General features: G+C 37.5%; 5 protein-coding genes and 1 non-coding gene across 7 annotated transcripts; 4 read left to right on the forward strand and 2 right to left on the reverse strand.

Annotated features, from left to right (window-relative positions):
* The first annotated feature begins 1,587 nt into the window (after positions 1-1,587).
* LOC111777872 (uncharacterized) lies at positions 1,588-7,614 on the forward strand. Its single transcript, XM_023657600.2, has 18 exons — positions 1,588-2,954; positions 3,037-3,123; positions 3,196-3,400; positions 3,499-3,607; positions 3,828-3,920; positions 4,055-4,136; positions 4,272-4,331; positions 4,409-4,461; positions 4,895-5,061; positions 5,333-5,543; positions 5,671-5,728; positions 5,829-5,885; positions 5,986-6,234; positions 6,380-6,444; positions 6,569-6,625; positions 6,701-6,794; positions 6,867-7,007; positions 7,087-7,614. The coding sequence occupies exons 1-18, from the start codon at positions 1,977-1,979 to the stop codon at positions 7,216-7,218; spliced, it is 2,898 nt and encodes a 965-aa protein (XP_023513368.2). The 5' UTR covers positions 1,588-1,976; the 3' UTR covers positions 7,219-7,614.
* Positions 7,615-8,342: 728 nt separating this feature from the next.
* On the forward strand, positions 8,343-9,699 carry LOC111777878 (cyclin-dependent kinases regulatory subunit 1). Its single transcript, XM_023657607.2, has 3 exons — positions 8,343-8,545; positions 8,671-8,731; positions 9,317-9,699. Exons 1-3 carry the CDS (start codon positions 8,493-8,495, stop codon positions 9,470-9,472), a joined length of 270 nt encoding a protein of 89 aa, XP_023513375.1. The 5' UTR covers positions 8,343-8,492; the 3' UTR covers positions 9,473-9,699.
* A 360-nt stretch (positions 9,700-10,059) lies between these two features.
* On the forward strand, positions 10,060-14,512 carry LOC111777879 (uncharacterized). Of its 2 annotated transcripts, none has more exons than XM_023657610.2 (5): positions 10,060-11,145; positions 11,992-12,137; positions 13,479-13,577; positions 13,671-13,825; positions 14,067-14,512. In XM_023657610.2, the coding sequence occupies exons 3-4, from the start codon at positions 13,498-13,500 to the stop codon at positions 13,795-13,797; spliced, it is 207 nt and encodes a 68-aa protein (XP_023513378.1). In that variant the 5' UTR covers positions 10,060-11,145; positions 11,992-12,137; positions 13,479-13,497; the 3' UTR covers positions 13,798-13,825; positions 14,067-14,512. The 2 variants fall into 2 exon arrangements, with proteins under 2 accessions (XP_023513378.1, XP_023513377.1); XM_023657609.2 differs by having other exon boundaries at positions 10,065-11,145; positions 14,075-14,512.
* A 227-nt stretch (positions 14,513-14,739) lies between these two features.
* On the reverse strand, positions 14,740-14,812 carry TRNAV-UAC (transfer RNA valine (anticodon UAC)). The gene has a single exon. It is a non-coding gene; the product is annotated as a tRNA-Val (tRNA).
* A 2,622-nt stretch (positions 14,813-17,434) lies between these two features.
* LOC111777877 (zinc finger protein ZAT5) lies at positions 17,435-18,423 on the reverse strand. Its single transcript, XM_023657606.2, has one exon. It carries the CDS (start codon positions 18,328-18,330, stop codon positions 17,536-17,538), a length of 795 nt encoding a protein of 264 aa, XP_023513374.2. The 5' UTR covers positions 18,331-18,423; the 3' UTR covers positions 17,435-17,535.
* Positions 18,424-21,866: 3,443 nt separating this feature from the next.
* On the forward strand, positions 21,867-27,110 carry LOC111777873 (uncharacterized). Its single transcript, XM_023657601.2, is given in 4 exon segments — positions 21,867-23,684; positions 24,310-26,043; positions 26,111-26,164; positions 26,602-27,110. Coding segments are annotated over 4 exon segments (2,535 nt in total). The 5' UTR covers positions 21,867-23,195; the 3' UTR covers positions 26,860-27,110.
* The last annotated feature ends 53 nt before the right edge of the window (positions 27,111-27,163 follow it).

Below are 27,163 nucleotides of genomic sequence, written 5' to 3' on the forward strand. Positions count from 1 at the left end.
AAAACTCCTTGGGTTCGATTGTAAGAAGTGGCCGACCGATCCCATGCGACGAGACGTGCGTGACTGGCCACACTTAGGGCTAACACACGTCTCAAGTCTTCTATTCAGCTGCCTCTTTTAACTTAGCCCACAACTTTTTTTTTTCTAGTACTCTTTTATTTATACCCACTCACTTGCAATAATGATCGTACAACAGTACATCCATTTCTACCAATTTAAACATAGTTCAACAAATTTAAAAATATATCATCGATCAAGAACTACAAAACTTGAATCGATGGTTTGAACTAAAAATGTAATGAATATTTATTAAATTTAATAAAATAATATTAGTAAACTGAAGTTATGACCATCTAATCCGGTAATTTGACTTGAAACTCATGTCGTTTATGCGCATATGGGAGAGTGTCTACTTGTCGTCCATCCTCAAATAACTCCATGTGGGCCTTCATCGGCCCATCGTCAAATATCTCAATGTGGGCCTTTATCGGCCCATTTTCATATAGACTTTATAATAACGGGCCGGTTACATTCGGTGTCGTTTTCTTTCAGCCCATCTACACAAAAGTGACCGGTGCGACAAGTCGCCCGTTGCCTTGCCCTGTCTGAATTGAATCATCCTCTCATACAGCCCATTTTCCGTCAGTGGCGGCGGCGCCATCAGCGCCGCCACCACTCGTTATAATCAGCCATAATGGCGTAATTATCTCAATTCATACCCTAATTGATTTTTATTTCAATTTCAACCTAAGTAATAAGTAAATTATAGTATAGAAGAAATATAAATAGATGGGACATTAATTATTGAAATTAAAGAGTAATAAATGATTGATATTGCGATGGTCTAAATTCAACTGCACCTTAATTATGTGAATTAATTTAATTTATTTTAACAAATCAGGCTAATTAATTTATTATCTATTTGTATAATATAATCTAAAAATGTATAAAATTACCATGTTTTTTCAATACGTTGTATGGAAATAAATTAAAAAAAAAATAAAAACATAAAAAATGTATAAAAAGAAACATGCACGACATTGACTATCTTTCCTCGTACGTTGAATTAAAAAAAATATATTATTATATTAATAAATCAATTGAATCAAATAATTAAGTTAGTCAAGATTCAAATAGGAGAGAAAAATATTGAAAACCGGATCGGTTTTATTGTGTTTAGGAACCGAATTGAACCGCTACGGTTCACGTTTATTAGGGATGATATGGGCCTACTGTGAAGCCGGCCCAGTTCTGGTAAATTTCCCGCGAATTCCACGGCGTATAAATGGCGAGCTGTGATTGGCTGGCACGCGATTCTGTGTGTGTGTAAAGATCGTCTGAGGTCTAAGCCGCGAAAATTCTCGTTTTTCAAAAAACTTATTTTCGAACCAAAATAAAATAAATAAATAAATAAATAAAAACGAAATATATGTTTACGACGTGGAGCAGCGTGGTCGAAGCGATTGCGTTTCTGTTTATTTTCACGTACCAAATTACCCTCCAACAACATTTACAATACTACGTCGTATTACCCCTCTTCACATTTGCCCTAATCTTTTCCGGAATCGTCTTCGAAGGGGTATTTTCGGTATTATGAAAAGTTGGTTCCGTCTTCGCCCTTTTCGTTTTGCGTTCTTCCAAGAAACCGGCTCCCCTGTCCTCCATTCTTTTCTTCTTCTTCTTCTTCCCCAACCTAAAAACTCAATTCCCGACGTTCGACAAACCCTAATTTTCTTTTTTTTCCATTGCGTGTGAGTGTTTTCCCTTCTTCTTATATCTATACGTTTTGTTATTAAAGGAACGAAATCATAATCGGTTTTCATTTGGGGTTATTCAATTCAAAACGCATCGAAATCTAATCATTTACAGGCACATATTACGCCACTGTTAATATCTTGTTCTTATTTTACTTTGATAATTTCTTTTCGAATTCAAAAAGCGGGATAATTCGAGGGGTTAATTGATCTATATGGTATATGGCGAACGGTACGGCTCCGGATGAGTTCGTGGTGTTGTCACGAGTCCGGACTGGTCTTAAGCGTGAGTTTGCCTTTGCTTTGAAAGTTCAATCGGAGATTTGTGGGTCATTAGGTCGGACTCGTTCCAGGAGGTTGCCAAATGCGATTCTGGAGACTCCTACCCCCAAAAGGTTAAAGGGCTCAGTGACGATGGAAACAAGTGGGGGCGAGGGGGAGGATGAGACTGCCCAGTTAAGGAGTTCTGAGGTGGGGAAGGTCGAGGAAGTGAAGAGTATGGAGGACATGGCGGATTCAATGAGTGAAGAGGCCAAGAGTGATATAGTAGACCTTGTAAGCGATGAAGAACCGAAGAGTCAGGTGGATGAATCTACGGGTGATACTGGAACTATGGATGAGACATCGAATAGTATTCGTATAGAAGAATCAAAGGAGGAACTGTTGGATAGTGAGGATCCAATCAACCATGGGACAGTGAATTTGGCAAGGGACAGGGAATTGGTTGATGAAAAAATGGAGCCATCATGCGAGGAGGAGTCTAAGGATATATCTTGGAATGAATCTGAAGGGGCTGTAACATGTGGGGATTTAGGGAAGGAGGGTAAAAGTGTTCTCTCAGAGGAAGCAGTGAGTTGGTCGGAATCGATCATTGTTGTTAATGATCAGTTGGGAAATAAGATGGTTCAGCAGCCTCGCAAGAGGTTTACCCGTTTGACCTTAAATCAGAACTCGGAGTCCACGACAACGTCTGTAGATGATCTTGCAAAATCTAATACGGGTATGACAATGCAAGTTATCACAAATGACGCTGAAAACAAACCAGAGGATGCCCCTAGCCCCTCAGCTACACCTCCGATGAAGATTGGAATGACAAAGCCGAAGAAAGTGTCGACGAAGAGATTTCCCGCCAAGTTAAAGGACCTTCTGGAAACGGGTATTTTGGAGGGACTTCGAGTGAGATACATTAGAGGTTCTAAGGTATTGGTTGAAGTTGCAGTTGCTTTCATTTTTGTACATCTATATGGTTTTTGTCTTATCTTCGAATTCTGACTAATTGTAGATTAAAGCACAAGGAGACGCTGGGCTAGGAGGAGTAATCAGTGGCTCTGGGATAATTTGTTTCTGTAACAACTGCCAAGGAAATGAAGTGAGTTTTGTTTATGGTCAGATTCATGAAATTACTCGAGGAATTTTGTTAATCCATATCTGAATAATGCAGGTTGTTTCTCCTACTTTATTTGAACTACATGCCGGTAGCTCGAATAAACGTCCACCAGAGTACATTTACTTGGAGAATGGGAATACCCTCCGGGACATCATGAACGCCTGCCAAAATTTTTATTTCGACCAGACAGAAGAATTCATCAGAAGTGCAATTGGTTGTTCCTTGGTAAAAAGATCTGCTATCTGCCTGAGTTGCAAAGGTTGCTTTTATGTCTGGTCGCTCTGTCATACCGTTCCACTACTTGGTTGCTAGACCCAACAATCTAATGATTATATCTTTTAATTCATTGTATCATAGGTCGAATTCCTGAATCAGACCCCGGGAAGGCGATGTTACTTTGCTGTTCATGTATGGATTTGAAGAAGCCTCATGACAGCCCCATTCCCATAATCTTCAGTAATGAAAGGTGTTCTTACTTATCACGATGCTTTCTCCATTTAGTAGCTTATGACAACAATATAGATAAGGCCCCAAAGGTTACAACCTTTTTGGTGTTTGTAATGCAAGAAAATTTCTATCAATGAAAATTTGGAACTTGACATATATATACTGATGGGAAGAATGCTCTCACGCATTCTGAAGATATGTTTCATGCTCTCATGTATTCTTATATCTGTTTATTGCAGAACTCCAAAACCAAATTTACTTCCCAAGTTATCTGATTCTGCATCAAAGAGTGGTTCCACTCGTGGTAAAAGTCATGGAAGATTAACTAGAAAGTTAGTGATCCGTTCCTTTCATAAATTTCTTGTGTCACTTTGCCTGTGTGGATATGTTCTGACATCTACTCTTTCTTTATTTTCCTTCTTGTTATAGTTTATTTCATGGACATTATCTGACATCCTTCTAACAGGGATCTAAGGCTGCATAAGTTAGTGTTTGAGGAGGATATATTACCCGATGGGACTGAAGTTGCATACTATGCTCGTGGGCAGGTTTTTTTTTTTTTTTTTTTTTTTCATTATTTATTTATTTATTATTAACCATAGACAAATAATCAATTAGTTCTTACTAATTTTCATGTTATGTATAGTTAATATATTTATTTATTCATCTTTTTCTTATTGTAGAAATTGTTGGTTGGGTATAAAAAGGGATTTGGTATTTTTTGTAGCTGCTGCAACTCTGAGGTAGTATTCTTCTGCTGAAACATTTTTGATGTTCAAGATTTGCTGGAGTTTTGATCTGACTTTTGCTTAATGATTAGGTTAGTCCCTCGCAATTTGAAGCTCATGCTGGTTGGGCATCAAGGCGCAAGCCGTGAGTATTTTCTTAGTTCATTTTGATATAGTCTATCCTTGACATGATTTTCTTAAAGAAATGAAACTCAAGATCAAGTTTTCCTATGTGATCACATTCTCTTTTCTTGTTTCTGGTTTCTCTTTTTTTTTTTTTCTTGTTTTTTCTTAATAGAAAATCAAGAGAAAATGTGTTGGAATGAGAATAAGAAAGTAGAATTTTTGTTTATAAGAGTTGTATATAATATCTGGAACGTTTCTTAGAAATGAGAAATGAGAATGTAGAAATAGTTACCAAATGTCTACGTTTCTAAAAAACTAAGAAAGAAAAAGGCAATGAGAGATAAGATTGTAAATGAAAACTAGACAAGATTGTTGTGGAGTTATGAAAGAAATGAAACTTTGTTGATATAATTAGTTTTATTTTGACTTGGCTAGTGTACCTTCCCTTGCAGTTATTTGCACATTTACACATCAAATGGGGTGTCTCTGCATGAGTTGTCCATATCTCTATCAAAAGGACGAAAGTTCTCCTCCAACGATAACGATGACTTGTGTAGCATTTGTGCAGACGGAGGGGATCTGTTGTGTTGTGATGGCTGCCCCAGGGCTTTTCACAGAGGTGATTAAGCTTCCTGTTGAAAATGTCCTATGTTTGTGCTAGTTTGTCCACCAAATTTTGGAAGTTCTCCCTCTCTCTCTGTAGTCCTACGTTGGTAAATTTGTTGATTAGTAACTCATTAATGCATAAATATGAGTATCATGATCAAAAAACTAAAATGGACACTGCGCTGCATTTATACATCACTACACTTGGTACTGCAGAATACATTTATTCCCCATCATCTAGTAATTATATGCACAAGTTGACATTTTTTGCTTGGTCAATTCAGATTGTGTTCCTTTACCATGTATCCCTACTGGTACCTGGTACTGCAAATACTGCCAGAATTTGTTCCAAAAGGAAAAATTTGTGGAGCACAATGCAAATGCTGTTGCTGCTGGAAGGGTTGCTGGTGTTGATCCTATTGAACAGATAACAACGAGATGCATTCGAATTGTCAAAACTATGGAAGTGGAAGTTGGTGGATGTGCACTATGCAGGTTTTTGTTTCTTCCTTGAAAGCAGCTTCATTTTTCAAATTTTGCCACCTCAATATTTGTTGCATGTTTGGTTTTGCTTCTCGAATGTTTCTCCGAGTGTTCTAAATGGTTGTCTCAACTGTTGTAGATGCCACGACTTTAGCAAGTCCGGGTTTGGTCCTCGAACTGTTATTCTTTGTGATCAGGTATTATTCTTTGAAAGTTTATTTGTCTAGCAAGGTGTTAAAATCTTCCTTTTATCACTATTCTCGAATGTTAAGTACCAAATGCCAATATTTTCTCCAGTGTGAAAAGGAGTTTCATGTTGGCTGCTTAAAGGAACACAACATGGAAAATCTCAAGGTGTCCCCCTTACACCATCTTTCACTGCAGATTTCGATTTCTTTTGATTGGTAAATGTTGTGATCTGATGTTTAAAATCTTGATACGATTGTTCTTGCAGGAACTTCCCCAAGGAAAGTGGTTCTGTTGTCCTGAGTGCAACAGGATACACTCTGCACTGGAGAAGTTGGTGGCTTTAGGAGGAGAGAAGCTGCCCGAGTCTATTTTGGTCTCTGTTCAGAAAAAGATTGAAGACAAGGGTTCGGCAAGCATAAACAATCTTAAAATTCGATGGCGGGTCCTCAACTGGAAAATGTCGCCTTCTGATGAAACTAGATCACTGCTTTCGAAGGCTGTTTCTATTTTCCACGTGAGTGACTTTCATTAGACAATTGTCCTCTGGAGGGAAGCTATAGTTTACCCATGTTTCAGCTGTACCGATTAATATAGGTTGTTTCGAGGGCATTTTTTTTACTTCTTACCAACTGTTCGTTTTTTTTCTTTTGTAAATCCAGGATTGTTTTGATCCCATAGTTGACCCTGCTTCTGGGAGGGATTTCATTCCGTCAATGCTTTATGGGTAAAGAATTATACTCCTATTTTCCTTTCATTCCCTCAATGATTGGTTCTTGCATCTTGCTATGAAGTTATGAAATATAGTGGGCTGTTGAGAGTAATCTTGGGCAGTTCTATTTGCCGTGCAGGAGGAACATCAGGGGTCAAGAATTTGGTGGGATATACTGTGCAGTTCTAACTGTGAAGTAAGAGTTCATGAAGTTTGCATTATATTTGCTGGATTCTTATGTTCTTAAAGCTAATCTTGTTCGTTCATGTAGTGAATCTGTCGTGTCAGCGGGAATATTTCGTATATTTGGGATTGAAGTAGCGGAGCTTCCATTAGTAGCAACAGATACCAACTTCCAGGGGCAGGTAGCTATCATCTTTCTTCCACCATGAAAAAGGTTTTCCTCTTTCACTTAAGAAATGAACTCTATTTTTCAGGGCTACTTCCAATCCTTGTATTCATGCATCGAGAGGTTCTTGGGATTTTTGAACGTGAAGAATCTCGTTCTGCCCGCCGCAGACGAAGCAGAGTCGTTGTGGATCAACAAGTTTGGATTCAGCAAGTCGCCTCCTGAAGAGGTGCATTCATCTTTACAGTATACACATCACATGTTAGGAAAAGAAATTAGATGGATTAAAATGTTTTACATGATCACAGGTGATGGAGTACAAGAGACATTACCAGATGATGATCTTCCAAGGGACGTCGGTACTGCAGAAGGCGATACCGCAATATCGGGTAATTAATAATAGGGTTTCGCAAACACAGGGAGGCGAAGAAGAAACATAGTAAAACTTGTAGGGGATGAAATTCTTTTGGTGTGGAAAAGCTATGAAGCAATCCCACATGCCCTCCTGATGAAATTGTTTTGTTTTTGGGTTTTGGTTTTGTGGGTGTACAGAAAAATGATCATACAGCAACAACCCTTATGAATATGATGATAGGGTTATGAAAAAAGTTCCCTTTTTGGCCGGGTGTAGTGTACAGAAGAATGGAGTAAAAGAAAGATTGGTTAGTTAGTTTGGAAGGGAAGGGAAGCTTTCCAAAATTTTGTATGGGCCTTTAATTCCATAGTGTAGTTTGCTGCGATGACTTATGGAGGTGTGTGTTTTAGACACAGGCAAATTGAGCACAGCAAACCAATAATGGAGTTCAATATCAATGATGAACAAATTAGATGTAGAATCCATTCTTGTTTGGTGTTTTGTTTCTTTAGAATATCACTATGAAACTACGATGCGTGATGTATGAACTGAGTCTTCCATGTCCCGTCCCTCGTTTTATTGTGAGGGGGGAGGGTGTGATGCATGAACTGAGTCTTCCATGTCCCGTCCTTTGCTTTATTGTGAAGGGGAGGGTGTAATGCATGACCTGAGTCTTCTTCCATGTCCCGTCCTTTGCTTTATTGTGAAGGGGGAGGGTGTGATGCATGAACTGAGTCTTCCATGTCCCGTCCTTTGTTTTATTGTGAGGGAAGGGTGGCATGAAACAAGCTTATACTACTCATATAGGCACACATGAAAGACGAAAACATAGTGAAATTAAGTTCAGTTGTCTTGCTTCTGACAAAGTTTCGAATTTGCTTGTTGTTTAGTCAACTTTAAAGTTTGCGACTTCAATATGGTAATTTATCCGTTAATACGATTAAATTTGATCAATACATAGAAGCACTATTAAATATGTGTGGACAAAAAGCTGTAAATACAATTAAATTCATGAATTATCCATGACTCAATTTGACAGAAGAAACAACGTAATGGATGAGATATACAAAAATTCTTTTTTATATATATAAAAATAACAATTGTAACACCTGGTAGAATTAGCCCTCCTTAACGAGTTACACGTGGCTATAAATGATTGGGCGACTTTGCACTTCATTACTTCAAATCGTGTATATATAAATAATGCGCCATTTTCGTGGGGTTGAGGAGAGCCCTAGCTCAGTTCGAGTTTGCTGTTCAGACATCGTTTCAGTTGGGCGATCGGAACCATTGAATGAATTAGCTTCATCTTCATAGTATTGTAATTGTCTCTGGAAGGTGAAGATTAAGCACTGACGGATGGGTCAGATTCAGTACTCTGAGAAGTACTTCGACGACATTCACGAGTATAGGTATTATCGTATTCTTACTCTCTCTCAGTTTCCAACTCTTTAGTTTCTTGCTGCCTTGGATGATTGTTGGAAGTGTTTAATTCTTTGTCTTCAATGGCTAACTGGTGATTGAAAAATTGATGCAGGCATGTGGTGCTCCCACCCGACGTGGCAAAGTTGCTGCCTAAGAATCGCCTGCTCTCTGAAGTAAGCAATTTGGTCTAAGTAATTTTGAATTTATGCATTTTAAGAATCGCCTCCTATCCTCGGATTGTTTCGGAAGAAAATTAATTTCAATAGTTGGATTCTTAAAACAGATTTAGGTATCGCTACTCTCTATTTTGTATGTCGACAATGAAAAATAAATGTATTACATTGAGACTCTGTAAGAAATTGTTATTATGCTGTGGATGGTTTTTCCTCTTCTTTCTAGTCTTAGTTTTCATATGATCTTGATATTCTCTCTTTGATTTGGCTGATGGTTGTATGAAAGTTGAAACGGTGTTTATGAATGTTTCGCATTGAGAATCAGGGGTTCATGAATGTTTCGCATTAGACTAGACCCCTCCTAGCTTGCCAATTGTGCATTCCCTCTATGCAATTAATGAGCAATAGGCGTCATGGTTGGGCACAGGCACAGGCACAGGAATATCATTATACCATCAATGTCTTTTAATATTCTTGAACTTGTAATCACTAAACTAAGCAAAGTTGTGCTTCCCAAATCTGTTTTGAGTACTCATTTAATGAAAGCGTATTGTTATACTCTTAGCCCTTTAATCCTTTGTGCAGAATGAGTGGCGTGCACTTGGAGTTCAGCAGAGTCGTGGATGGGTGCACTATGCTATTCATCGTCCCGAGCCACATATCATGCTATTCAGGAGGCCCCTGAACTACCAACAGCAGCAGGAGAACCTCGCTCAACAAAACGTGCTTGCTGCTAAATGACATTATCAATAAAATGAGAGTCGATATTCAGTCATATAAATGGTTCTAAAATGAAAAACCGTCCTCAATTTCCTGGTTTCTGTGGTCAATCCTCCTGCTTAAAAAAAACTGCTGGAGTTTCTATGTTTACCTTGAACTCTGTATATACACGCTTCTGTATCTTTGCTGCACTCTGCAATTTTATGGATTTAGAACCTAAGTGAGGTATGATGAATCTTGATCCTTAACTTTCTGTGCAGAGGTGAATTATTTATACGTTTCATCTTTTGAGTAACTTCTCAATTTAATGGTTTTTAGAACGAAAGATGGGTTGTTTTATGAGGTTACATTATTTCTTCGTTTTTGCAAAATCCAGGCTTGAGAATTTGTACCACTTCAGCGAACTGCTTGCATATCAGAACTTGTGGAGGATCAGACCCCATGAGTTCTTTTGCAGCTATCATTTGGAAGGTGAAAAGGTGTAAATTTCGATTTGAATGAATCTCAACTGGCTGAATGTTGAAAAGGTTAGATCTCTCCCAATTCTTGATTTAGTATGCTTTCTCAATTTACTTGCTGCATCTTTGTTGGTTCTTTTCCTCGTCTTCATCTCAAAGAGGATATTCAATGCATTGAAAAATGTTAGAGCCATTCATTGGTCATAATGGAAATACAATTATACAATACAATACAAACCCATACTTCTAAGCCTACCATTGGGTGCATAATCGAAATACATCATACAGGGAAAAACACGGACAAGAAGACTATGGCACATAACGCTGTTTCAAATTGGAAAAGAAACTGTAAGAGAATCCTTCAGTTAGTAATGTAAACATCTTCAGAAGTCTGTAAGTCTAAGTTGCTTCTGTAATAACGCAGCCCTTCTTGCCTTAAGCTCTGCCTCTTCAATATGCAACAAAACCCATTTTTCATTCATATCCCTCAAACTCTTCTCCTCCATTCCCCTCAGCCCTTCTCTCCACACCCCATTTCCCGGAAACCGCCGAGAAAATTCACCCAAAAGAACGGGAAAGTCGTTCAGATCAACCCCCTTTGTGCTTGAGACTGACCTTTGTTTGATTCTCCGTGGAATTGCCCTTAAAATCGCCTGTGGTTTTGTTCTGGATGTGGGGGGTTTTCCCCAGATGCTTCGGCCGATCTCGAGAATTCGACGGTGGTGGGGAGTTTTGATTAAGGACTTAGTCCTTGCGAGTTTGTGGTACTGGAGTTTGAGCCTGTGGAGCTTATCGGCGATGTGGGAGTAGGTGAATTTTGGGCGGAGAGCGGTCTCGATGCGGTCCAAGGCCGGAGAGTCGAGAGTGGGCTGCGAATTGCTGGTGGGGTTTGCGGATCTGGCGATTTGGAGGTAGCAATTCAGGAGATTGAGCTCATCTTCTTCGGAGAAATGGGTTAGGGTTTCGGGAGAGGCGTTGGACGGTGGGAAACGGTGAGGCGTTGACATGGGGGGATGGCCTGTGGGAACTGGGATGAGATTGGAGTTTTTGTGGGCCTTCGTTTTGTTTGTTTGGGCAGTTCTGGTGAGAGCGTTGGAGAGGTAAAGGCTTCGGCCTCAAATTTGATTAGGGCGGGGGGGTCATTTTTAATTGGAGAAGGGAAAGAAACTTTCCCGCCCCCATTCCCATCCATAAAGGGATCCGACGATGGGTAAGAGCCTGCATTATCATGTGAAGGTAAACTTTTGAACAATCATTTTTGAAATTATAATTGATGCCATTTTAATTTATTCTTAAGAAGATAAGATAATGGTTCATTTTTTGAAGCTGGAGAATTAAGTTTTTATTTCATTTTGGTTCAACTATAAAAATACTTCATTTCAGGATTCGAACGATCTAACTGATATTTTAAATTAGGGTTTCGATTTTAGGAACCTAGGTACACTTTTATAGGGTATATTTCTTCAAAATTTTGGTTGGATTCATGAAATTTGAACATTTTCCTCAACATTTCCGGTGTTTCAAATGGCCAAACTAGAGTTTGTAAATTCGGGTTTCAATTTTAAGCACGTACTTTTGGCTCTTTTTCCTCGAAATTTGAGTTGAAATACTCGAATATTGACATTCCCCACAACAATGTGGAACAATATCGATCGAGACTCAGTTTTTTATTTCGTGCTATGATTGACTGAATTTGTGTTTCCAAATTAGGGTTTCAGTTTTAAGAACTTATATACACTTTTATATGCTATAATCTTTGAAATTTAGGTCAAAATCATAAAATTTGAATTAAAAAATATTTTTAGTATCCTAACATGAATATGAATTGAGCATCCTAAAAAATATAAGTAGAGAAACGAGATACAACACACATATATAATTTTTTAAAAATTTAGGATACATACACGTATGGGAGATCTTATAAATTAGAATTTTCAATTTTTTTTTTTTTTTTTTTTTTTTTTTTCTCATTTGAGTGAGTCTAGAGTTTTAAAATAAAATAAAATTATTATGAAATAAGTCTTAAATTATTAACTATTTTTCGTAGTGAAAAAAAATGACATTTTTATTTTGAGAATGAAGTAATTTGGGGATTTCATTTCCACGCCCTGAGATGGTTCAAGGCTGAACCCGCAGATCAACAAATTCCTCATCAGGTCCCTCGCTTGCCTCTTTGAAGAAGCTCCTCTTCAGCTCAATCGTCATCACTCTCAATTCCAAATCCATCGGTACGCTCAGCTTCTTCTCTTTTTCAGCTAGGGTTTTGTTCTTACTGTACTTTTTTGCTCAAGAATCTTGCCGACGCCGATGGAGAGTCATTTCCTTCTTTTCGTAATCCAAATCCGTTTTAGAATGCGTTTCTGCAGATTTGTTCAACTATCTTATATTTCTCATGTTTCGCGCTTCCTAAGATGGTGTTTTTCTTTCAATTAGTTTCTATGAACATTTTTTTTTACTGATTCTAATGGTTTTTTGGTCCCATGCGTAGACTTTGCACCTTCTAAGTTTATGAATTTCATTGTCAATTGTGGACGGAGTGGGAAAATATTAGTAATTTGCGTTTGCATTTCGTGCTAATTAAGGGAATAAAGTGCTGCGTGGTTCTCAAACATTTGTTCTTTTGTGTCTGTATCTGTGTATGTGTACATGGAGATGGAGGCTGAAGTTTCTCAGTTTAAGAGATTAGCTGCAAAAGTGTTATGATTTGCTCGTACTTGTGGACTTTTGTCACTTTCGTAATTACAGAAGTTTTCATTTCACATTTCGTGTTATGTAGATAACTACGGAATCTGGTCATTGTGATATTGTCCTTGTTTTGTTGTTCAATATAGCTGTTTTCATAAGGTTCTCAAAGTCAGTCAGAGTATCTGATATATTTGTTTCCATCATGTTAGATGAACACAACTCTCCATGATGGTATGATATTGTCCACTTTGAGCATAAGCTCTCATGGCTTCCCCAAAAGGCCTCATACCAATGGAGAGAGTATTATTTGATTATAAACCCATGATCATTCCTTAAATTAGCCGATGTGGGACCTTCATCATCCAACACATCAAACATATTGTTGGCGAAAAATTTGGAAGATGTTCTTATCAATTGAGCATTGTTCACTGTATAGAGTTGGTATAGCATATCTAGCATGTTGTTGAGCCTTGATTTGATTTGATTTCTGTTGAGCATTTCCTTCCATTCGTCAATTCAAGGTGGTTGGTGCTTTCTTGTAAGACAACTTTGTAGCTTAAGTTTACAGAATATCAATTGCTGTCGGCCTCTAAAATGTTCCTCTTCTTTTCCTTGCTGTCTTGGTTCTTGTGTTTTGTTCTCTCCTTTTCCTTTTGGCTGATGATGTGCACGTAAAGCCTTCTTGTTGCACTTTTTAGAACCAAAAGATCCGTCATTTACTAAAACTAAAAAAAGGAAGCAATCTGTCATATGTGCCAACTAGTTTCTGCCCTGCTCACTTCCAAACGGCAGACACATATTCCTATTAGAATTACTTGAAATTTTACCATATTGGATTTCTTTTTGGTATAATTTTCACTGATTTTATAGATGTTTGTATTCAGATCAGCTGTAGAAAACCCGATGACACGACGGAATATTATCGTTGCCACTGGGTTGATAGCCTTTGCATCTGCTGGATTAGCCTTTCCCTTTTACATGGCGTAAGTACATGAACTCATGGCTGGTACTGACAATTTTATGCATTTGAACGAATGAATTTGCACGAGTTAATGTGAATAGGATTGATCATCCAGGTCTTCCAAAAAACCAGTTATAGATCCGGCAAGGCCACTTCCACCGCAGGCCACTTTTCGAGGTCCTTATATAAACACTGGTTCCCGGGATGTCGGACCTGACCATCAAACTTACACCAAGAAGTGATTTATCTTGAATGTTCCTGATGTGCCCTGTAAGTTGAATGTGTTAGTTCATTTTAAAGTAGAAGAAGACCACGTTAATTCTTTTTTCCCTCTTATGGAGAAACCAGCAGTTCACTTGACATAGGAATGAAGGATTAAAATATTGAGGTCCATATAGATAACAGAATTTCAATTTTACGAATTTGTCGGTATAAATATCATATCGACGAATATTTCTGTACATTATATTATAAATTTTGTTATTTTTTACTTATAAACTAAGAGATTCAGCTTTACAGGTCCAATCACGGCTTTCTGACGGATGCCTACTATATTGTGATGTTATGTGTTGGCACTCATGGTTGGGAATGCATAATGTGAGGTCGTGGGCGCCCATATACTACTTCAAACGGTCTTTCTTTCGTTGCCGAATGATAAACATTACATAAATGAGAAAAGGATAGGGAGAGATTTGAATACATGTTTGAGTCTTATAGTTACAACTTTGACAATAATTTTATAACAAACATTACACAAGGTAATGCTTCGGAAATCGGTCTCCATTTCGATACAAGTACGATGGTGCACAATACGCCCCTTTGACAATATCCATGTGTTGTTGAAGGTTGGTTTGTATGGGAAAAGTCAATGCGAAAACCCGAAAGCATGGGTTTATATTCGTTTAAATCATTTTTATGGTAACATATATTAACACAATAAATTATTTATTTGCTTAATTACTTCATATCAACTTCGAATGTGTACATAAACACACTATTCTTTTAAAATGTTTATTAAGTGAATAATAAATTAACTTTTCAAGATTCAAATATCCACACCCTATTGGAAATCATGTTAAGATGCTATTTTAAGCTTCTTCACTCCTGGAAAGTAAATGAAGGAAAAATGTCGGTTACTATTTTTAGGAAAAAAAAGTTGGTTCAATCAAAAAGGCTAATAAATCTGTTGCTGCCCAGGATCGAACTGGGGACCTTTAGTGTGTAAGACTAACGTGATAACCACTACACCACAGCAACTTTGATGTTGTGAGTAATGTATTTATTTAACTACTTAAAAATGTTTCACCTAAATTATACAACTCAATTCATACTTTTATCTTTAAACTAAGTTTAAATGATATGTTGGTACTTGTAGTATTTATATTTTATATTCTAAACTTTTTTCATCGTTGATATGAACCAAGAAACATCAATCATACAATATACTTTAATGAAGATGTGAAGAGAATATTGTTGAACTTATCAAAAGATATTTCAATTCATGCCACATTGAAGAAGAATAAAGTTTCATATTATAAATTTTGGGCGGATTACAATTTAGAGTAATTTAGAGTTATTGTATTTCATTAATGTATTTTAAGACTTTTTAGTTGCTTTAGGTTACAATTACATAATAGGTAATTATGGTCATTAAATATGAATGTTACAACTCTTGGAATGCCTTTAATCGTTTCATTTTGAGACTATATAAAGCCAAGTATGTTGTATTTGTAAGTAGACTTGGAAAATATAGTAAAAGGAACATTTATGCTTTCTTTAGCCAATGGCTAAGTTTATTTGTAATTCTATGTAGTTTAGGTTGCATGTAAAATCATTCAAGCTCGACATGATCAATCTTGTTTGTGGAGTGATTTGAATCTCAAACAAGTGTTCTTGCGTTGAGATATTTGATCAACAAGAATCATTCAAGCTAGACATGATCAATCTTCCTTGTAAAGTAATTCAAATCTTACTCCCCTAGTAGTGATTTCCACGTATCAATAGTAGTCCAACTTTTAAAAAATCACTATTTTAATAAATAAATAAATAATTGTAATAATATAAATTTATAGCTACATTTCAAGTAATTTAGTGAAGTATCATGTTAAAATTTTGAGATATATATATATATATATATATATATATATAGAGAGAGAGAGAGAGAGAGAGAGAGAGAGAGAGAGAGAGACCAAAAAACTAAAATTAAAAAATAGAATTAACAAATATGCACTTTTGGAAATTAGCAAAATAAATAAATAATTATTTATAATAATAAAAGAAAACGGGTAGGGCTTATTTGTCGGTCGGATTCTACCCATTTGCTTTTACCCACTTATCTGTCCTGTCTCTTTATTTTACACCCCAATCCCCATTATACCCTTCCCATTTCCCACCTCTAAAGCGTCCACGTGTCATCTTCTCATTTGATGTTGCCACTTAGTTATGCCTACTTTAAAATAACCTAATGTTTTTCACCTACATAAATTATGTCAAATCATATGATGTCTTAAATAGTGGCTTTACTTTATGTGCTGTAAAATCTATATTACACTATGCTTTGATGCAACATGTGACAATAATCATCAACCCAAGCCATTCATTCATATTTAATAAATCCTAAACTTTAACCTTTTTCTCCAATCATACCACGTTCGTTCCCGAATAATTGAGTATTGACTTATAGTGATATGAATAAAGCGTTGTTAAATGCAACCGAACAGTAAATGTGTGAATGTATATATTAAAACTATCATTATGAATCCCATCTTCCGTTTTTTGAGGTATGTCAGTAGTTTGTTCTTTCATGAGATGAATAAAAAGATGATAAGCTCACGAATAGCAGATATTGTTTTTTTTAGCTTTCTCTTAAAGTTATAAAAATGCATCTACTAGGGACATGTTTTCACACCGTTATAAAGAATGTTTTGTTTCTTTCTCCAACTGATGTTAGATCTCACAATCCACCCATTTTGGAGCCTAGCGTCTTCACTGGCACTCATTTTCCTCTTTGATCAATATGGGTTCTCACAATCCACCATCTTTCAGGGCTCAGCGTCCTCACTGACACTTGTGTTCCTCTCTCCAATCAATGTGGGATCTCACATACGCGTCTATTATATATATATATAGTGCCCCAATGTTGATGAAGAAGGAGACACGTGGCGACACACAATCCAACCAGAAGGGAAAAAGAGGAAAAAGGAAAAATAGAAGGTGGGCCCAAAAGGAATGGACCTGAGAGAAGGCCCACTTAACCAAGGCAAGCCCAAATGCTGGTGGTAACAGTTGGAGAGTATCTTTATAGGGAATAACGAAGGGAGTGGGCCCCACAAAAGAAACAGAAAGGGAGAGCAGTGGGACCCACCCCATCCCAATGTTAGTTAAAAAGTAGCTTCTAAAATAAGGGATAATACAGTTGGTCACTTACACTTAGGTGAACTGTTAGGCTAAGAACTAATGCTGAGCTGTACTATTCTTTTTTTTTTTTTTTTTTTTTTCCTTTTAAAAAATTCCCCCTAGAGAGAGAAAGTGACAGGTGGATCCACTTGGCATAGCTTAGTTACCAACTCAGCCTGCCATCCATGTATTTCTTCTCATTTAATACGACACACAAAAAAATATTAAAATAAAATTTTAAAAAAAAAAAAGAAGAGAGAGAAAACCTATCCAATGGAGGCTTTACACGTGGCGGTGGAGCTGCCAAACCCTACCCATCACACTTCTAATTTCTTGCTTTTTTTTTCTATTTTTTTTTATTAATGGGTTTTTCTAATTTACTTTAATTTTCCATAAAAATTCAATCTTTTTTAATAAATTGAAGAGAAAAGGGTAACCCAAAAATCACCCACTTTCCATGAATGACGAAATGGTAACCAAATATGAACACCAAAAAACCAACAATTTCATTATAGCTTCAAAGAATATTTAATCACTATTAAGTAATTAAAACAAAGCATTAATAATCCAATATTGTAATTTCTTCAATAATGGCAATCCACCAAAGTTGGTGCTGCGAATACAATTGTTTGTGGGGTTGCCGTAAATTGAAACTTTGTCTCCCGGAGATCCTCCTCCGGCGCCGGTAAATTCAGATCCAATTCTAGAATGTTCCTTCGCTTAATCTCCCCTGAAGAATTATGGTGGTTTTCTTGTTGTGCCGTCGTCACCGCCGCCGTGGCTCTGTGCCTTCTCATGTGCCCTCCCAACGCTTGCCCTGAACTAAATTCCAATCCACAAATAGAACACTCATGAACTTTTCCTCCCTTTTGGATTTGAAAGTTCGTTACGGCGGAGGCGGCGGCGGCAACGGGAACCATCTTGTTGAATTCTGCCTCTTCTCGTTCCTCCACCGCCATGGCGGTGGCAGTGGCAACGATCGGCGGCGGCGGCGGCGGCTTAGGCTTCTTATGGCTAGCACGGTGGCCGCCGAGGGCTTGAAAAGAATTGAAACGCCGATTACATGTCTTGCACTCATAAACATAAAACTCTGTTTTTGTACGGTCGTGAAGCGCTTGCCTCTGCCGGCGATGGCCGTCTCCTTGAGCCAAAAGAATCAAACAATTCGCCATATCCTCTTCCTCCTCAGTACTAATTTCACCGGAGACAGAGGAAGAAGCGGCGGGAAATTCCTCTCCGCCGCCTCCACCGCCGCAAGAGGAGGAGGAAGTCACCTCAAAACCACCACAAACAAGACGCATACGCTTGTTCCGACGACCTTTAACAGCAACCACATGAATCTGATCATTAGATCCCATAAACTCATCTGGGGTTTCCATGAAATCAATCAAAATCAAAACTTTCGCAAGTTTTGAGTGAAAAAAGTAAGAGAGAGAGAGAGAAGTGAGGAGTGAGAGAGTAAGAAATGAAGTAATATATATATATATATATATATATATATATATTAGTAACGAAGGGTTGAAAGCCGCCCACTCGTGAGACAAGAGAAGTGTAAGAGTGGCATTTTTATTATTTTTTTAATTTTAATTTAAAATTTATTTTAAAATTAATTAATTAATTAAAATTATTATTATTTCTTGCTTGAAGTGGCAACCTTAATTTAGGAAGAAACAAGAAAAGCTAGTTGGCTTGCTTCCAAGGGGTCTGTGTCCTTAATTTCTGCTTTCTCACGCCCTTTCTATGCGCCACCTCATCATTTCTTTTAATTTTTATTTTAATTTTTAATTTTTAATTTTTAATAAAAGAAAACGACAATATTTAAATCATGCCTATTTCACTCTACTCTTTTAAAGAAAAAAAAACCCCACCATTTAAAGTCTCATTAATAATTTTCAATATATATATATATACAAATATTATTATTTTTTTTTAATTACTAATATCTTAATAAAAATACATAATTGCAATCAAACCAATAATTTTTTGCTGACAAATTAAAATTAATTGATTAATTAATTAAATGAACTGAAATCCTTTAGATGGGAAAATAATAGAGAAGGTGGGTTTATTGTTTGTTGTAGTGAATTTAATAATAATGACTTATAACATGATGGGTTATTGACAATTTTTTTTGAAAAAGACATCTTTTTTAGAGACAACCATAGTGGCTCGCCACAGTAAAATATGTTCTTACCTGTTGAGTAAACCAGTCGATTGAGCTAGTGAAGAGAATGCTATGAGTTCACAGGAGTCACTTGAAAGTGAGTGAAAAGAATCCCGTCTTCAACAATAAAGAGTTGGAATTGAAGGTTATTCCAATCCCAAATTTTGTGTTGAGAAGTATGCTCTTCCGTTCAACAAAACCCACATAAGCCATGTCTTATTCTTCGCATTCATACCTTTGTATTCGATATATGTCACGTTATGACCAAAAATTATATGATTATAAGAAATTTTACCAAAGTTTATATTAAAACTTTATGTTTAAATAAAATAAATAACCATTATTAGAGGACCGCAACTTCAGATGGGGAATAAGTCATTTTCTTCCGAAAGGAAAAATAAATAAATAAATAATTTTATATATATTATATTTCAGTTATTGTTGGAGGGAAATGTCAAGTTGTTCATTGATCGGTTACAACTGTTCTCACGTCAATGTTTAGGGAGGCCATACTTTTGTCACTAAACCCATCCTTGCAACTACTCACCCACTTCTCTCTTTCTCTCTTAATCAATAAAATCATTAAATCTCTTAATTTTTTTTAATTATCGAAACTTTTAAATATCCATTAAATTATGCTCGAACTGACGTTATGAGATTAATTTCTTTTTTTACTTTCGGTTGAGAATGACTAATAAAAAAAATTTACTGTCTTATTTAAGTTCAACTACGCGTGAAGATGGAAGATTAAAATTTTAGTATCCCGTAAAAAAAATATGTGTTTTAATTAATTGAATTATGATTAGGTATATAGTTAATTGTATTAAGTAAAGTTAAGTATAAAGTTCACTCTTTTACTCAATTTAAATAAATGCTACCCAAGGCCAAACTTTCTAATTCGGGGCGTTTTACAAGAGATGTGAGATTCAAATCTTCGTACCCATTTAGCCACATCTAAAAAAGTGCATGATTACATCAATTTAATCCCGACATATGAAACAAAAATGTAACAGCTCATAGCAGATATTGTCTACTTTGGCTCGTTATGTATTGTTTTCAATCTCACGATTTTAAAACGCATCTATTAGGGAGAGGTTTTCACATCCTTATAAGAAATGTTGTGTTTCCCTCTCCAATCAACATGGGATCTCACAAAAGAGGCCCAACGTCCTCGATGGCATACCACCTGATATCTAACTCTGATACCATTTATAATAGTCCAAACCCACCACTATTAAAATTTCTCCGCTTTGACCCATTACGTATCGTTGTCAATCTCACGATTTTAAAACGTGTCTATTAGAAAGAGGTTTCGTTCTACTCTCTAATATAGAAGAGCTTAAAACTCTATATTAGAGAGGGAAATGAAAAGGTGGAAGGTGGGTGTGTAAGTTCTACCTTATTTTTGAAGCATACCCAATTTTGTAGCAAAGTCATACCCAATTTTGTAATCATGAACCCACATATTCACTTAACCAATCCAATAATGTAATCTTCTCATCACTAAGTGTAAGTATATATAAATAAAAATGCATTATCTTATCTTATAAGATACCCAAAGAACAAGAGCATTGTGCAACCCACTTTCTCTCCTTCTAACGAGATGTGTTAGGAATCACGACTCTCCACAATGGTATAATATTGTTCACTTTGAGCATAAGCTCTCATGGCTTTGTTTTGGGCTTCCCAAAAGGCCTCGTACCAATAGAGATAAAAACTACTCATTTTCAAAACTTCACTAAACCCAAACTAACCCTCTTTTAGGTTACGTCTCCATTTGGGATCTTGCTGGTTCAGTTCTAGAACAATCTCAATAGATACAATAGAGAGCCGGAGACGAACAGATGATTGTAGGATAAAGACTGAACTATTCACATTTGGAATGGCTAATTAGTGTCTTGTAAATATTTTAATTTTTTATATTTGATCTTTGAGCTCGACTTTATATTATATACTTATTTATATAAATTATTAATGGTTTTTGTTGTTATTTTTATTATTATAAATGGAGTTTGATGATATTTCGTGCAAGAAAATGACTGAAAGCCAAACGGAAGCCTAAACTTAGGTCTTTGGTTGTCATTCAGTTCGTGAATCAAACTCCACGTCTCCTCGTGAACTGCAACTTCAACCACATGTTATCATGAACTAACCATTTCACTAAAACACTCAATTTGGTGTTCATTGAAAATGGTGATGGTTGTTTTCTACACGACACGAAATACGTACACAATCAGATGAACCAAAATATCAATCATGTAATATAAACGTCAATGACTAAGTTTATGTGTAATTCGGCGTAGTTTAGGTTGCATGTTTAGAATCATTCAAATTTGATGCGATCAATTTTGCTTGTGGAGTGATTCGAATCTCAAACAAATGTTCTTATCTTCAGATATTTGATCAATAAAGTCAAAACAAAATTATGTCGGTATGTCGACATTTGGTTTGATGGTTTGATATGTTGATGAAGGGACATGAGTGGTTGCCTAATTAGGATGAGGTTGCTTAAATTATTATGATTTTGTTTTTCTTGTAATGTAATTGGGAATTTAGGTTGTTTGGTAGCTTAGGTTATGGTTTTGTTTGGCTTTTCCAACAAGAATGACATGGCATTCAAAATTGTCTTCCACGTGTCTCATCCACAATAGTGGATTGCTACCTTCACATGTTGGAGCCAAGTACTTGGAACCCACATGAAATTGAAATGCAAGTGGATCCATGAACCAAGGTGAAAGGAAGATTGTCAATATCATATCTCTCACTAGGTCTTGAAAGTCGACAAATCTTAGATCAGACGGTAGGACCGACACCCTGATACTATCTGTAACAGTTTAAAGTCGTGCTAGTAGATAGAAATGTTTTGTTTCCATCTGCGATCGATGTGAGATCTCACAATTTATTCCTCCTGGAGGCCCAACTTCCTTGATGACACACTGTTTGGTGTCTGACTCGATGTGGGATCTCACAATCCACCCTCTCTTGGAAGCCCATTGTCCTCGCTATCATACCATTCGGTGTCTAACTCTGATACCATCTGTAACAGCTCAAACCCACCGCTATATTGTCCCCTTTAGCTCGTTACGTATCGACGTTAGCCTCATGGTTTTTGAACGCGTCTACTAGGGAGAGGTTTCCACACCCTTATAAGAAATGTTTCGTTCCTCTCTCCAACCGATGTAACGATTTTTAGATAGGTTTCCACACCTTTATAAATAATGTTTCGTTTCTCTCTCCAACAGATGTAACGATTTTGTGAGGCACTCGAGCTAGGCAATCGATTAACATTTTGTTATCCATTAACTAAGCTGATGCATAACTTGATTTACCCCTTTCCACGTTACTAGCTTCAATTAAAAGAAGAATGTCATGCCAGCTTATCCGAACAATAGCCAGTGCATAGGCTTTTAGATCATGCCTCTACCTACACGAAGGATCTGTTGATTGAAATAAGCTGTTCAGTTTATAACAACCTTGTACAAGAAAACCCTATGGTTCGTTGCCTACTCCTCGCTTCTTAAAAGTGAAGGCTATGACACTTAATGCCCCTGTTATTTTATTGCGATATGGTTTGTTACCTACTCCTCGCTTCTTAAAAGTGAAGGCTATTCCCACAAACCAACACATGTCTTCTAGTTTGTCCTCACTCACATGCATTTCAGGAAAATTCCAAAGAGGTTATCCAAAATAGAATTGGAGGGCAACTTGACAATGACATGGTTCATAACCTACTTCTCGCTGCTTCGAAGTAACGGTTATCCTCAGACCAACACAAGTCTTTCCATAAATGTTTTATCCCCACACAGAATTGATCGAAATAAAGCAGGTTTAACAATGAAGTTCCTGTGATTGAGCTACTAAAAAAAAATGTACCCGGTAGTCTCAAATGTCTATTTTGATCCTTGAAATTACTATTTGGTCCCTGGGAAAGGTCTTTTTTGCTGCAGCGAGGAGGCGGGAAAAAGTTCATGAATGAACTGAAAAATGCTCTCTAGATGAATTGGTGAAGTTCATGAATGAGTGAAGTTAACCACTGGAACAGTTTTCAGTTGCATCGGAAGCACAATTTTTCTCTCATTCATGGACTTACCTAATTCATCCTCTGACCAAGAAATTCTCCGGCCGCCACCATTATCAACACTCACTTCCTCTTCAGCCTCGCAAACGCCGCCGCTCCCTCCTCATTCTGCCTCACCGGATCCCCCTACTTCCTTTTCTCCTTCATCGCCGTCGCAGCCGCAATCCGTTCCTTGCCTTTCCAACAATGTCGTCGTCGTCGGTTTCATTGGTAGGAGACCTAATAATTCGATTCAACTCATCAATCGGATTATTGATCACAACGTTTTTGGATCCGGTAAATTGGATACAAAATTGGTTGTCGCGAAAGAGGAAGTTGAACAATGGTTCAAGCGGCGACGAATTAGTTACTATCACGAGGAGGAAAGAGGCATTCTGTTTTTGCAGTTTTCTTCCCGCAGAGGCTCCGTGTTCGAGGCGAAAACCGATTATGATTCGGATATTCAAGAACATGAGTTTGGTGATCTTCAGGGAATGCTTTTTATGTTCTCTGTAAGTGCTCGTCGATTTCTCATTTCTTTTAATTTCTTTTGTATCTGTTCATCTTCGGACGCATGCGTTCATCAATTAACTCAACCTGTATAATCTGTTGTGGAAAATTGGTTGTTCTCGTGATATCATCTCTAACATTAGGTGAAATTGTCGTAGATTGTTGGTTAATTTAGGGAACACATCTCTATTGGTACGAGGCATTTTGAATTAGTCCAAAGTAAAACCATGAAAGTTTATGTTTAAAATGGACAATATCATACCATTGTGGAGAGTCATGATTCTTAACATAGTATCAAAGTCATGCTCTTTAACTTATTCATGTCAATAGGATTCTCAAATGTCGAACAAAGAAGTTGTGAGCCTCGAAGGTGTATTCAAAAGTGACTCAAGTGTCGAACAAAGTACAAGTACTTTAGAGAAGGAGTCGAGCCTTAATTACGGGAAGGCTGTTTGAGGGCTCCATAGACGTCAGGGAATGTGCTCTATAGTGTACATTTATAAGTAGGGAATACGAGGTCTTTTGGGGAAGTCCAAAGAAAAGCCACGAGAGCTTATACTCAAAGTGGACAATATTGTATCATTGTGGAGAGTCGTGATTCTTAACCGAAATCGATTACTAATGCAGGTTTGTCATATAATCATATATATTCAGGAGGGATCGTGGTTTGATACTAATGTTTTGAAAAAATTAAGAACATTACAGTCTGCTAAGTATGCATTGGTAAAATCACGACCTAAACCTCCATTGCCGTCTAGGCTGCGTTCTTCATCTGCTTCATATTCCTCATTGTTTCCTGGACGGTGTACACCAGTGATACTCTTTATTTTCATTGATGACTTCTCAGATGGCCTCATTTCTAATTTCAGCAAGAAATTGCAGTCATCTCTTGAAGCACAAATTCGCTTTCTAATCAAGAATTTTTGGAGGCTTAATGGTTCTAGAGGTGGAAGGGCCTCAAGTTATGCATCTTTGTTTTCACTTGATGCATTAAAAGCTGTTGTTCTTGTGGACAGGATTGCAAATAGAACAGCTGAATCTCTAGAGTTTGCCATTAGCCTTATGGAAGATGTTTCAGATTCTCTTCTGCTTGAAAGCCATGGTGAAAGTGCTAGCGAAGAGGATTTAGTGTCTCTAAAGGAGTTTATTTCTCGGCAGGCTGACATTCTAAGGGGTGGAGCCTTTACTACTCATGATGAACTTCCAAGTATGGAGATTTGGTTATCTTCAAGCCAACGAATTCTCCAGGGGATTCTCTCTGCAAAATGTGGTTGCATAGATAAACTGGAAACCAGAAAATGAAAACCACGTCCTTGGTACGTTCCATCGGTATCGATCGAGAGAAATGCTTTAGGTATCGCCGTATCTAGGTTTTCAACTTCATGGTGTGAAAGAGTATTACCAGGTGCTAAGGAGGTTTATCTAAGAGATTTACCTGCATGCTACTTCAAATCACAGCATGAAGCCCACATGGAGAAGACTGTGCTTGCTTTACATTCAATGGTTAAGGGGCCTGCGGTGCAACATTTTGCAGAAAGGTTGAAGGAAGAATGCAAATCCATTTGGATGTCAGGGAGGCAGCTATGTGATGCTGTTAGTCTGACTGGAAAACCATGTCTGCATCAGAGACATAGCTCGGAGGATCATTCAAGTGGATATGTTTTCCGACATGCTTGTGGTTGCGGCCGTTCACGGCGACTACGAACCGACCCTTTTGATTTTGAATCGGCGAATGTTACTTTCAATCGTTTTGCTGGCTGTGACAATTTTCTTGCAGTTGTCCAGTTACCAGGAGTAAGCATAAGAGGACATATTCAGTTATCATCATGGACTTTGATTCGAGTTGGTGGTGCAAAGTACTATGAAGCTTCAAAAGGTTTGCTTCAGAGTGGATTTTATCCTACTCAAAGGTTCTTATCCAAATGGAAAATTAGTGCACAAATGAGGGAGAGTCCAATAGATTTTAGCATGAATGCCCTCATGGGCACTGTTTCTATTGGCTTTGAGCATGAATGCCCTCATGGGCACCGTTTCCTACTGAATCCTGACCATCTTAAGGAGCTTGGATCGTCTTATGCTGCATGCAATGTGGCTGATCCTCTCAAATATGGTAAACGTGGTCGTCATGGTAAAGCTCGTGATAGTGTTAATGCAGCAAATGCCACCGTTCCAAGTAAGTCAAACTGCATCAGAAGGATGACAGCAAATGGGATTGAGGACAATGGATGTGGTTTGTTCATGCTGAATCGAGACCTACCAGTTTTCATGAACTGCCCACATTGCAAGCTCTCAAAGAATGGGAAAGATCCCCCAAATGTGAAGATCTGTGGCACAATATCTCAACTTCAAAGGATTTTCATGGTGTGCCATTCTTTTATGAGTTTCTTGGTCGTCTGTTATTTGTCATACTGTTTTCTTTTGATGGCAGGTGACGCCTCCCTTTCCAATAGTGTTGGGTACACATCCAGTGATACACTTTGAGGTTAGTCCCGATTTTCTATGATTATGCATTCCTACTTATCTTAGAAAAGATTTTTCTCTCTAAGTTGGATCCCACATTAGTTGGAGAGAGGAACGAGTGCCAGCAAAGACGCTGGGCATCGAAGAGAGGTGGATTATGAGATCCCACGTCAGTTGGATAGGAGAACAAATCATTTTTTTTTTATAAGGGCGTGGAAACCTCTCCCTAACGGATGCAATTTAAAGACCTACTAGTAGTGGGCTTAAGTTGTTACAAATCTACTAGCGGTGGGTTTGGGCTGTTACAAATCTACAAGCGGTGGGCTTGGGCTGTTACAGATCTACTAGCGGTGGGTTTGAACGGTTTCTCTCTATGTGTTTTCTCTCAAAAGTTGGCACTTAAAAGATGTGTCCACACAAATGGACACCTAATATCATTCACTGATCTTTTACTTGCAGGAGTTGGGCTTGCCCCATTCTGTTCCTGGACGGCAGCAGAAACTGCAGTTCACATTTGGATGTCAAGTGGTGTTGCCTCCTGAGAGCTTCCTGACACTCAGGCTTCCATTTGTTTATGGTGTGCAACTTGAGAATGGAAGTCTTCACCCTCTGAACCCTCTCCAACATCAACCTGAAGCGACTGCATGGATAATTGGGGGCACAACGTTACAGATCCTGTCAAAGCCTGGCTGTCTGGATGAGGGATCTCAAACATAATCAAAATCTTAAAACATTGGAAACTTGATCTGTATGAAGGGTTTCAATCATTCAATCAAAAAGGTGTTTCTAAGGCTGAATCATTCCCCAATGCTGCTGCTGCTTCCTCCAAAACTCCCCCATGCTGCACAAGATTAAACAAAACAAGTCGGAATATGTTCTTATGAAGTGTTCTCATTTAGTTCTTAAATGTTTCATATTAGTTTGTTACAACTGATATTTGCTTGTATAGATGACTTTCTTTGTTTGTAGTTTGGAATTGGGAAATGAAGATTTGTGGAGCTTTTCAAATTGGATATTGGAT

Source organism: Cucurbita pepo, chromosome 16 (assembly GCF_057944985.1).
Source record: "Cucurbita pepo subsp. pepo isolate OVF chromosome 16, ASM5794498v1, whole genome shotgun sequence".
Lineage (NCBI taxonomy): Eukaryota > Viridiplantae > Streptophyta > Magnoliopsida > Cucurbitales > Cucurbitaceae > Cucurbita > Cucurbita pepo.

What these genes read in the sequence shown, in the direction of transcription:
- LOC111777877 (XM_023657606.2), bottom strand. Translation starts at nt 18,330, where the DNA reads ATGGAAACCCCAGATGAGTTTATGGGATCTAATGATCAGATTCATGTG.
- LOC111777879 (XM_023657610.2), top strand. Translation starts at nt 13,498, where the DNA reads ATGACACGACGGAATATTATCGTTGCCACTGGGTTGATAGCCTTTGCA. An exon ending in GCCTTTCCCTTTTACATGGC is followed by an intron (nt 13,578 to 13,670) that starts GTAAGTACATGA and finishes TTGATCATCCAG; the next exon opens with GTCTTCCAAAAAACCAGTTA.
- LOC111777872 (XM_023657600.2), top strand. Translation starts at nt 1,977, where the DNA reads ATGGCGAACGGTACGGCTCCGGATGAGTTCGTGGTGTTGTCACGAGTC. An exon ending in GATACATTAGAGGTTCTAAG is followed by an intron (nt 2,955 to 3,036) that starts GTATTGGTTGAA and finishes GACTAATTGTAG; the next exon opens with ATTAAAGCACAAGGAGACGC. An exon ending in ACAACATGGAAAATCTCAAG is followed by an intron (nt 5,886 to 5,985) that starts GTGTCCCCCTTA and finishes TTGTTCTTGCAG; the next exon opens with GAACTTCCCCAAGGAAAGTG.
- LOC111777878 (XM_023657607.2), top strand. Translation starts at nt 8,493, where the DNA reads ATGGGTCAGATTCAGTACTCTGAGAAGTACTTCGACGACATTCACGAG. An exon ending in GACGACATTCACGAGTATAG is followed by an intron (nt 8,546 to 8,670) that starts GTATTATCGTAT and finishes AAATTGATGCAG; the next exon opens with GCATGTGGTGCTCCCACCCG. An exon ending in AGAATCGCCTGCTCTCTGAA is followed by an intron (nt 8,732 to 9,316) that starts GTAAGCAATTTG and finishes TCCTTTGTGCAG; the next exon opens with AATGAGTGGCGTGCACTTGG.